We start from the raw sequence: 11862 nt of genomic DNA, 5'->3' as shown, positions 1-11862 counted from the left end.
GAAATCAAAATCGTGAATCGAATCGTGAGTTGAGTGAATCGTTACATCCCTATTGGCCAGGGATTGCAACTCCAAATTAAAATTTACCTAATCAATCATTTCCTTTAGCATCCTCATTATTTTCTTATTTAAATCCTCCTGTTTCCGCAGAAATTGAATTATTCTCCTTATTCTAAAGATTAGTTCCTGTTGTACAATTTGTTGATGTCCCATCAGTTGATGTCCCATCTTGCTTTCTTCCCTGTTTCTTCTTTTGCTTCTTGGCTTTCTTGAATTGGAAACTGTGGAAACTGTGATAATGAACTAGAAGTTCACTTTGATTATTTAATTGTTCAAGGCATCAAGAAGCAAAAGAAGCAAAAGAAGAAACAGGGAAGAAAACAAGATGGGACATCAACAAATGGAGCAACAGGAACTAATCTTTAGAATAAGGAGAATAATTCAATTTCTGCGGAAACAGGAGGATTTAAATAAGAAAATAATGAGGATGCTAAAGGAAATGATTGATTAGAACAAAATTAGATTTAAGACAAATTATAAATTAAATGTGTCCTTTTATTATTGCTTGGACAAAATGCTGCACGTTTCTTTGTGAAATTGAAATATAACACTATAATATACTAATATAGCATCTGCATTTTATTGCTCTTTTGTTGGTTTTGATTGCTTCTATTATCCTCATTTGTAAGTCGCTTTGGATAAAAGCATTTGCTAAATTACAAAATTTAAATATAATATAAATGTAAATAACAAAACTAAATTGAAATTTTAAAACAAGCCCCAAATCAAATAAATAAGTAACACAAATAAAATAAATCTCTTCATATAAACAAAATAAGGCTTTGTCTGTGCGCTTTCCATTTAAAATTAGAGGCAACCACTGCATTTTAATCATGATCCAAAACATACATGCCACATGAGCAGTTTTTTAATCTAAATTAGGTTGTATAATTTAGAAATCTGAAGCAAAAACAGAATGGTTTGAAAGCTGAGCTGAATGAGACGCAGATTCACTCTCTGCCAGCAGGTGGCGCTTAAAGTGTTTCCTTGTTTTCTGCTGTAAACAAAGCAGCGCTGCACTTATGAACTTTAATATGCATTATACAGAGGCAAGATGAAAAGAAAAAATACCATCTAAACTTTTCTAAAGAAAGTAAGTTCCCCTCGGACATGCATTCATATAAACTCCTACACCTAAATGAATCGCGATTTTAGCATCTCAACCGATTTGAATCGTCACATATTTAAATAGATTTTCAACCGGCTCACGGTTAATCGTTACATCCCTAATTACCTCTATCAAACTATCAAAAATAAAAGAAAGTCATCGGTTTGGAAGTAAATGATAGAAAACAATTTTCATTTTTGAATATAACATTTTTGAGTGAACTATAACAATTTTTTCTTAATCGTCTTGATTGTTTGGCATGGCTTTTAGATATTCATAAAAGAGGAATGACAAACTATCAAGAAAAAAAATACTTAATGAATTTAACTTAAGTTACTTTAACTTTAATAAAAAATGAACAATGAAGTACTTTGCTCTTGGGAAGGGATGTTGGGATAGCACTTACCCAGCGGAGGATACTCTGAAAAGCTCTCCACACACATGGGCTTCCCAGGGATCATATCAACGATGGCCGCATCTCCTGACTTGAGGCTCTTAGGGTTGTCCTCAAGCTTCTTCCCAGAACGACGATCAATCTTCTCCTTCAGCTCTGCGAACTTGCAGGCGATGTGTGCAGTGTGGCAATCCAGAACAGGGGCGTAGCCAGCGCTGATTTGCCCTGGGTGGTTCAAGATGATCACCTGATGGGAAAGAATGAAGCTCAAGTTTGCTGAAGTGAGTAGTGAGAACAGAAGTTAATTGAGCTTACTTGAGCAGTGAAGGTGGCAGCCTCCTGAGGTGGGTCGTTTTTGCTGTCTCCAGCAACGTTGCCACGACGGATGTCCTTGACGGAGACATTCTTAACATTAAAGCCAACGTTGTCACCAGGCATGGCCTCTGAAAGAGCCTCGTGATGCATCTCCACAGACTTGACTTCAGTTGTCACGTTGACTGGGGCAAAGGTCACCACCATACCTGGCTTCAAAATTCCAGTCTCCACACGGCCCACAGGAACAGTTCCAATGCCTAGTGAAAACACTGCATTTAGTTCAGCTCTGCTTTATGTTAGCAGAGTAATACCTGGCCATCTTTAGGCAAAAACAGGTAAAATGTATTAAATTTGTAACATAGTTTGTTTGTACAAATTAAAACCTCCAATCTTGTAGACGTCCTGAAGAGGCAGGCGCAGGGGTTTGTCAGTCGGACGTGATGGAGACTGAATGGCATCCAAAGCCTCCAGTAGGGTGGTCCCAGATGCATTTCCCTCCTTCCGGGTAATCTTCCAACCTTTGAACCAAGTCATCTAAAGTAAAGACAAAGAAACCTAATGAAGATGCTGACTGGGACCAACTTGCTGGGATGCCATTTTGCATAAAGTATTCATATTCAATGAAGAAATTCATAATGCTTCATATGGCATACGGGAACTAGAGCTGTACGATTTGGGGCAGAAAATATAATTGTCATTTTTCGATAAAAGTTGCGATTGCCACAAAACCTCCCTTAAAGCTTCTCTTTTGTTGCCAGATGGTTCATATAAGTTTTTTATGTTACAAATTCGGGAAGATGATTAGCATGCTGTGTTCCTAAATGCATATTATAAGCAACCCAAACAACATTTGTGTGAAGTAGCATTTACTGTGAACCAAACCACTGAGACACTGAAAACACTGGACTGTAAATGAACACAGTGCTGCATTTCACTCTGAAACATGCAGTGCAAGCCATATCAAAGCCATTACCATTTTATTTTCATTAATCGTGAGGCCCTAGTGGAAACAATACTTTATTTCCCATCTTACTTACATTGGGACTGGCCTCAAGCATGTTATCTCCATTCCAGCCAGAGATGGGCACAAATGCCACTGTGTCAGGATTATAGCCGATCTTCTTGATGTAGGTGCTGACTTCCTTCACAATTTCCTCATAACGCTTCTGGCTGTAACTGGGTTCAGTGGAATCCATCTTGTTGACACCCACAATCAGCTGCTTCACACCCAATGTGTAGGCCAGAAGAGCATGCTCCCTGGTCTGGCCGTTCTTCGAGATGCCAGCCTCAAACTCTCCGACACCTGCAGCCACAATCAGCACGGCACAGTCCGCCTGAGGGTCAGAGAAAATGTTAGGGATTATTTTTTTCTATATAAATACTGTAGCAGCTACTAAAATATAGCTGTGTGCCTGTTTATTTACTAACCTGTGAGGTTCCAGTGATCATGTTTTTAATGAAATCCCTGTGTCCTGGAGCATCAATGATGGTGACATAGTATTTGCTGGTCTCAAACTTCCACAGGGAGATGTCGATGGTGATTCCTCTCTCCCTTTCTGCTTTAAGCTTGTCCAACACCCAGGCGTACTTGAAAGAGCCCTTTCCCATCTATGAGTGATGCACATAAGCATTATATAACAGCTTGAAATAGTTTTTAATCATGTATTAGTTTAAATGTCTCCAATATCTCCATCATACCTCTGCAGCCTCTTTCTCAAACTTCTCAATTGTTCGCTTGTCAATCCCACCACACTTGTAGATGAGGTGGCCAGTTGTAGTGGATTTTCCAGAGTCCACATGGCCGATGACCACAATGTTGATGTGGAGCTTCTCCTTTCCCATGGCTGACGGCTTTATTTAAAGTGCCAATGTAACTGTAAAGCTTTACACAGACAGCAAACAGCCACGGTGCAAATTCTATGAAAGACATAAACTAAGTTAGACACATGTTCCCTGGCTAGAGGATGCTTTTCATCCAATTAAAAAAACACTAATTCCATGAACTTAAGAAGTGGCCTTTTAAACACATGCACTGTTCGTCAGTAGATCTCATGATACAGTATACAACATAGTAGTACACCACCAAAGGAAAATTCCTAGATTTATTCACCCCCATGTCTTCCCAAGTCCATATGACTTTCCTTCTGTGGAATATTAAAGGAGAAATTTGAAGAATATTCTGGTCATTCTTTTCCACTGAATAAAAATGGATGGCGACTGAGGATGTAAGGCAAGACAGACCTGCACATTCTTCAAAAGTTCTCCTTTTGTGTTCTGCTAAAGAAAGTAAACCACACAGGACATCTGCTTGAACAATGCCAGAAATCTCATTTTTGGGTGCAGTAATCTGTGTAATTCTCTTAGAATGACCTATGCAATACCAGCTCGGCAACGTCTATGGCTCCCTGTGACTGCAGAATTTAAATGTCTTATTTGAATTTCATTTATTGGACACAGAAAGAAATGCAGACAAAGAAATGTGTTTAACAAATACGGTTTTCACTACGCCATCTCCTTTTTTCAACCTTCAGACCAGCATTAAGTTTATCCTTTCAGGCTGTTTAGGCTTCTAGTTCTGCCAAATAACCAGCAACGCTTTAACAGACTAGGCATGCCTTTCTTCATGCCTGGTACATCTTTGTCCTGCAGACCTCCATTTTGTAAAGATTCGCCTGCTGATTTAAAAGACTGGCAGCCATTTGTGAGTCACTCATGTATCCGATATTGTGAAAAGAAGAAAAAATATTAGAACAGCTGGTTAAGCTAGAATTCATATTCCATTCTAAGGTAGTGCATTGTGGTTTGGCTGCATCATGGACCCAACTTGTTTGATTATTGCATCAGCATCATTTCCAATGAGCTGTAAGCTGTTCAAATGAACAATTCCAAGAATTCCAAGACGTTCCTTAAAGCAAGAGCCGGGCTGCCATTAGTGTAAGGAAGCTAATTCCCAGCTTACCTTCAGAGGTTAACAGAAGGGCTATTCTTGTTAAGGTTACCTAATACAGACACATTCTTTAAAAAGGGCTTTAAATTACTCCTATGTCGCATCAGCCTGACATGACTTCAGAAAGCTATTCCTTTCGGTGTTAGTTTGCTCTAAAACATTGCAATATTAGTCGTCTAAGAACAGCAGGCGACAGAGATCATTCAGATGTCTAGGGGATTTAATAGTGCAATCCCTTCCCCTGCAGCTGCCGCCATGTTCTCCCATTCCCAGCCTGTATCTAGCGCAATGTCGAACACAAGCATCAGTAAGGTCTATTACAAGCGACAACTAGTCAGAAAACATAAATACCGGCAGAAGTTCTTCATTTATAATTACACACCCGTTTGTTGGGTTTCTTTTTAAATACGCAGATAAAGATGCGTGGGAATGTGCGGTACTGTACCTGCGCGCGTGCTCGGGATACTGGAACGGTGCTGAAGAGGCTGAGCGGCGCGTCTGATCCTGTTATAATACAGACTGTGCATGCGCAGACACTACATCAGTCACTGAGGATGCTTGAGGTCAGACGACGATTGTAAAGAACTGGTTATATAGTTTAGAATTGACGGACGAGAAAGGAAAAAAGTTCATGAGTTTATTCTGCGGACGCATTAGCTTTAAACGTGGCAGGCGCACATAAACTGCTGCGATGGTTTTAAAGGTGACGCAAATCGACGAAAACGTTGGTCTCACACAGATTTCTTTAAAAAAGGTCTTAAGCAGAATTGATCATTCTAACAATGAATACATGCACGTCATGAACATAAACGAGTGCAATTTTATTAGATATACAAGTATTTGACAGGTGATGAAGCATGTATTGTAGCATCTTGACAATTGACAGATTATGCAACACAGTGTTTACACGGATTTATTCATTTTGTTTCACTTAGTAACGATTGCACAAAACAGAAAGAAATAAAATGTAAACATAAATCAGTTATAGCGTACAAAAAGGCTAAAACGTAACAACCAGACATGATTTCACCGATAATCTCCCTTAAGGCCTCTTGCTTCAGTATGGGTAAGGCATGTTGTGATAATCATAGGCCTACAATAAGGCATAGTTCATAAGGACGTTAATAGCAAAAGACTCCCAATTCCTTAACTATTACGATTATTTTAGTTTTCAACAGAACAGATTTAACAAATCAGAAATATAATTGATATAGTTATTACAACTGTGTTAAGAACAGCTACAGTGGGTCTCATGAGCTTTATACTTCCAAAAACAATTCACAAGTTAAAAATTCACGAGTCGGATTCATTCAGTAACCGCTCTGACTGATTCACACAGGTTTTTTTATTCACTAAACAGACTCGGCTCACAAGCGTGAACTGGACTACACTGGTAGTGTGATCAAAAATGTTATCTCTTTAGCATGACTGGATGTACCATCCATGTTTTATCTTCCCTTCACTTATTGCACCTTTGTTGGAAAAAAAAAAAATTTGTCTGAAAAAGCTACTGACAAGTATAACAAATACAGACATTACCAATAAAAAAAATACCAAAAGTCATTGTGTTTGTTGGTATGATTAAAAAAATAACAACATTGGATTGTGCAATATTCATTAGTTTGCAAACCATATGCAACTACTGCTAAGAGCTCCATAGAATTTACAAGAGGTACGTCCCTTTGGCTAACGGTAGACGTGTTTCACTGGATGTGTATTCACTGGACAGCCCAAGGCTGGACTGTGCCCTTGCCAAATATTGTGAAGAAAACAGCTCCAAATATATTGATCGCTGCAGAGATGTAGAAGACAATTTGCCACTCTGGAATGGTGTTCTAGATTAAAACAAAATGTTTAAGCATTTGTTACTTCATTATCACAAATGTGAAAGATTCCTCTTGAAGCATTTATGCATAACGAACATATGATCACATCAGTGACAGGCATAGTATTAAAATACATAACTCTTACAGCACCTTTCTTAGTTTTGTCACAATGTCACAATGTAATGCAGTTGTTGCATAAAAAAGATAAAATAGTTTACATTTATATATAAATGCAATAAATTGTAACTTACAGATTTGGTCAAAGATCTCGCTATTACAGGGCCCACCATGCCAGGTATAGTGGCAAATGAGTTTGTGATCCCAAGCAATATCCCAGCATATCTGAGAAGAAAAAATAAACAAAAAATAATAAAATATGAAAATGAAGGGGTACTTTATCCATGTTCCAACGATAATTAACTTGTGACATGGATGCATGTACAGTTGTCCTAAACCATAAATCATATATGATTGCCAATAAAAAGCCTTGTCTTACGAGGGAGCAATGTCCAAATGGTTGATGTTAAATCCAGAGGCCGAAATGCCCCCTAGAGAGGAGGAGATGGAGAGGAAGGCTACAGCCAAGACATAGTTACATCCAGTGTAGCCAGCAGCCACCAGGAAAACGGCTGGTCCCACCATTCCTGGACACATTCAAAACAGACACATTGATTTATTATCATTAACAGATTTCACATCACCAGTTCAATCATCCCATCAACACATTTTCAAATGTACTGTTCAGCATAAAACTAAGTAAATAATGTCTATGAATGTCTTACCTACTATAGTGAATGCCTTACGCACATTTACAGTGGGGACAAGATATCTCTCTCTCAGGAGGTCTGCCAGCTGTCCACCCAGCAAAGCCAGCAACCAACAACCAAGGTAGGGCAGAGCTGAGAGCATTCCATTCTGAGAATGACACAGTGAGTTCACACTTACTAAAAGGTAAACAGGTCTTTTGATTAGAGGCAATGATCGTTTTCAGATAACCTGTTTTTATATTAAATACACTACTGTTGAAAAGTTTGGGGTAAGTACTATTTTTTTTTAAAAAGAAATTAATACTTTTATTCAGCAATTATGCATTAAATTGATCAAACATGACAGTGAGGACATATATAATTTATTTAAAATGAATGCCATTCTTTTGAACTTTCTGTTCATCAGAGTTTCCACAAAAATATAAAGCAACCATTTTTAACATTGATAATTATTGTGTTTTTTTGTTTTTTTTTAGCTACAAATCAGCATATTAGAATGATTTCTGAAGGATCATAAAACACTAAATGGCTGCTGAAAATTCAGCTTTGCCATCACAGGAATATTTTATTTATTTATTTTTGCCAACCTCAACATGCAAAACAATTTTTATTTTGGAATATGAAGATAAAAATAAAAAAATAAAAGTAAATATCACTGATGTATGATACTCTTTATCATTAGCTTACAAAGCATTCACAACATTGAAATAAATGTGGTAAAAATACAAATTTGTCTGATCGTTTTAAAATAAAAATGATGTGTCAGCCCTGCTTTGCACTCACCTGCTGGATGCTGAATCCGAGTATATCATTCATGTAGGTGGGTAAGAGAGTCAGCAGAGTGTAAAATGTCCAGTTGTAGGAGAAGTGTGCCACAACTATGGCCCATAATGGCGAAGACTTAAGGATTGATGTCCATGGGATGTAATCTGTGGTTGGGGACAGCTGGAGCAGAAAATGGCATATTTTAATACAAACCAACAATTAATGAGTCAACCATTATCTGGTTTGAGAATAAAGAAATCATCTTAAAGACAGACACTGTATGAGATCACTGTAACATTGCCTACTTCATTTTTTAAAGATGCCATTATGTAAGTCTTCTCAGCCTCCGTTATCCTTTTGTGTGAGCTGGGACTGTTACTGACAAAGCAAGACCAAAGGAAAAACCAAAGAAGTCCAACAGCTCCTATAATTTGTGAAGAAATCAGATAAAGTGTGCATTCAGATTGTATTAAGACACAAGCCTGTGAAAGAATCTTTAGCGTTACATTTTATGCTGATTGTGCACACAGTTCACCTTTAAATGCGTATTATAATGAAACTTACCAAATATATAAAAGACGTACGTCCAGTCTAGGTAAAAACATATCTGGCCAGACAAAGGAAGAGCCACTACAGTTCCCAGCTGAGCACCTGTAAAAGAAAAGAAAAAAGAAATAATAGTACAAATACACAAAAACTTGAGTAGATTGTTACAAATCAAAGCAGGGCACCCGTGTAAGAGATTGTTAGCAGTCGACTTCTCTCCAGAGGTGGTGCCCATGATGCCCACATCGCATGCATAGCAGGATATGACACTCCCTGGATGCACAAGAATTACTTTTTAAGACTTTTATTTTCCAAAATGAATAACACATATCATCTATGACAACAATGAAACATCGACTTTCAAACTACAAGAACAGAAGTACTAAATCCATATTGTAGATAATGAGTTTTGAGGTTACCTCCCCAATGCCTTCCAACACCCTGACAGCGATGAGGTAACCAGCTCCCAGATCAGCGGCTACTGGAGTCAGCAGGGTGAAGATCACAGTGCAAAGGATGCCGATACCAAAGAGCCACTTGGCACCATACTTGCGTGCAAAGTAGCCACCTGGTATCTGAGTAAGTATATACCCATAGAAAAAAGAGCCCAGGATCCATCCCTGAGTCTCTGAATCCCAGTCATACACACTGGCCTGTGGAGACATTGAACTAACTATGATTACACTTCCAAGATTTCATGCTTGGGCTTAAATTCTCGAAAATGTGCACTATGACTATACTTAAAAAAAAAAAAAAACTGTAAAACGTTTTTTTTTCTTCTCACAGCACACCTTACTTTTTTCCAGAACACCTTTCTGGAAAAGTTTGCACATACAATATGTGAGACCATAAAGTAGATGCTCTTACAGTGTGATTGTGTTTGGGCACTGGGATGCTGTGATGAGGGCAGACGGAGGAACTGGCGTTGGCACTGGAACTGTTTTTTAGCATGTCCACCATTGCCACACTAAGGTTCACCCTGAGGGCATATGCTACAAAGAAGCCATAACAGGACAAGAAGGCCAACCCGTATCGTGAGGAGCAGCAAGCAGGAGCTGGAAGAACAAACAGACGAAACCATTGTCAAACAGTGGTTAAATGATTCTCCCCAAAGTGTACTAGCACTCATGTTGTTCCAAACCTGTATGACTTTTTGTATTTGAGTTATGAATACAAATTATGACTGAATGTGGTGATATAAAAAAGACCTTTCACGGCATGCTGCACTCAAAACATGCAGCGCGAACAGTGTACTCCGAATTATGAGAAAAACACTCTTTTTTTCAGATTCTTAAAGAAATTTTCATTCAAATAATTTTTAAGAGTGGTTCCTTATTGAACTACAAGTTATGATTTTGTTCGACAGATTCCTAAAACAGTAGCATTACTGACACGTTCATAAAACATGTATTACATTTTTGAAATAGTAATAATAATAATAAATGATTAATTTTAACAAAACATTAGGACATTTGATATTAACATATTATGATTTTACAGTTGTAACAAGAGTAACTATAGTATTGTATTAGGTGGAAACAATTATCACGGTACATTTTTAGGGCAGTTACCTGCATGACTAACGCACTTCCTCCTTCACGTGACTGGCTGTTTTGAAAGCACATCTGAAAATGCTCTTGCATTATTTATGTAGACTGCATCAAATGCTGCGACAATTATATCACACAGCGAAAGAGATGAAGTCTGCACTTTTGGGATGATTGAATGACTGAGACATCTCATGAATACTAAAAACAAGTAAGGAATTTTTTAACATGAGCTGTTCTAGCAAATTACAAGTTTACAATGCAGCTGAACATTGTCAGTTAAGCACAACAATTATAACTGCATTTACATATTTATTATTACTTTGTAAATACTAATATTATGGCACGTATGGTACCAGCGCACTTTTAATTACGTGGCATGTTGTAAATCTGCATAAAAACATAATAGGCATTCATAGTTTCTGCTACCTTTCTGAAGGTCTCCGGTGTCTTTCCGGCGTAGTAAAGGCTGGACATTATCTTCAGTTTCTGAGTCTGACGCTGAATGCTCCATCATCTTGAGCGACTGCTCTCCTGCCGCCTGACCAGAAGCACAATAACAACACACTCCGAAAGCGGAACCCGTGGTTCATCGTCAGCAAAAACACATACCATAATAAAAGTCCCGTGGTCTCCAGATTATATAACAAAAAATAAATAAAATAATAACAATAAAATAAAAAAACAATATTTGTCCAAATGTTTTAAAGGTCAAAACATGTAAAACAAAGTGCAAGAAAACAGAATATAGAAGATTAAAAATGTTAATACAAAAAAGTCCTCTTAAATATTTATTAATGTTGCCGTTTTATATTAAACTATGATTGTACATGGTTTAATCAAAGACAGACTTGTTTTTTAAAGATCCATTACAAAACAGAGTTTGCTTTTTCTACTTTGTGAGCTTTTTATATTATTGCAACATTTATCCAGTAAGAGGAGCTAAAGTAGTACAGCAGACCATGCTTTAAAGGTGACATATCATGAAAATCTGACTTTTCCAGGTTTTAAGTGCTGTAATCAGGTCCCCAGTGCATCTACCAACCAAGGAAAAGTGAAAAAGATTAACCCAGTAACTTTGTTTTGGTAAGCCTTTTTCTGCAAGCATCTGAAAAAACGAGAGCATCTGATTTCGCTCCCTTGGTGACGTTGCAAAGGGATCTCATTATAATATTACGCCCCTTAATCTGTAAGTTTCCACCCACGTCGCCGTCATTGTGTTTTCGCATTTCGCAAGCGACAACGGTGTACCAGCTCTAATGCCATGGCGAAAGTTTGAACAAAACATACTAACTGTTCTGCCTTTGTCTGCACAGACGAGCACAGAACACTATTTAAATCTAAAATAAACATGCAATTTATTTCCCAGCAGTTTAACTTCACAGACATAACCGACTGTTTTTGTAACTCGTGTGTTTTTAAGTAAACTTGTGTGTGAATGAGAACTTAGTTTAGTACTCACATGCTGTGTGTGGTGGCCGCTTTCTGTCCGTGTACTTTTGATGTGTGCTCTCAGAAAACAGTATATCAGATGTTTAAACTCATATGGTTCCTGGATCCAGAACACCTGAGAAGAGATGATGCCAA

General features: G+C 37.8%; 2 protein-coding genes across 3 annotated transcripts in view; both read right to left on the bottom strand.

The window, feature by feature from the left end:
- eef1a1a (eukaryotic translation elongation factor 1 alpha 1a) overlaps nucleotides 1-5361 on the bottom strand; it is a 7692-nt gene extending 2331 nt beyond the window's left edge. Inside the window, exons 1-7 of one of the 2 annotated variants that reach the window (XM_016526066.1) lie at nucleotides 5270-5361; nucleotides 3576-3759; nucleotides 3306-3485; nucleotides 2915-3211; nucleotides 2261-2411; nucleotides 1878-2134; nucleotides 1575-1809 (exon numbers count right to left, since the gene is read on the bottom strand). In XM_016526066.1, coding sequence (XP_016381552.1) covers nucleotides 1575-1809; nucleotides 1878-2134; nucleotides 2261-2411; nucleotides 2915-3211; nucleotides 3306-3485; nucleotides 3576-3719 — 1264 coding nt within the window. In that variant the 5' untranslated portion in view covers nucleotides 3720-3759; nucleotides 5270-5361. Of the gene's footprint in view, nucleotides 1-1574; nucleotides 1810-1877; nucleotides 2135-2260; nucleotides 2412-2914; nucleotides 3212-3305; nucleotides 3486-3575; nucleotides 3795-5269 lie in introns of both variants that reach the window. The other variant, XM_016526067.1, reaches the window with a different exon arrangement.
- Nucleotides 5362-5630: 269 nt separating this feature from the next.
- On the bottom strand, nucleotides 5631-10891 carry slc17a5 (solute carrier family 17 member 5). The gene is made up of 11 exons (XM_016526065.1): nucleotides 10705-10891; nucleotides 9596-9783; nucleotides 9148-9381; nucleotides 8914-9001; nucleotides 8747-8833; nucleotides 8488-8606; nucleotides 8201-8362; nucleotides 7433-7565; nucleotides 7147-7294; nucleotides 6902-6992; nucleotides 5631-6659 (listed from the first exon to the last, which is right to left on the bottom strand). Exons 1-11 carry the CDS (start codon nucleotides 10790-10792, stop codon nucleotides 6543-6545), a joined length of 1455 nt encoding a protein of 484 aa, XP_016381551.1. The 5' UTR covers nucleotides 10793-10891; the 3' UTR covers nucleotides 5631-6542.
- Nucleotides 10892-11862: the final 971 nt, after the last annotated feature.

This window comes from Sinocyclocheilus rhinocerous, unplaced genomic scaffold, assembly GCF_001515625.1.
Source record: "Sinocyclocheilus rhinocerous isolate Xijiao unplaced genomic scaffold, SAMN03320098_v1.1 scaffold3288, whole genome shotgun sequence".
Classification (NCBI taxonomy): Eukaryota; Metazoa; Chordata; class Actinopteri; order Cypriniformes; family Cyprinidae; genus Sinocyclocheilus; species Sinocyclocheilus rhinocerous.
Note: the sequence above shows the minus strand (reverse complement) of the source record. Positions and strands in the feature narration are given on the sequence as shown.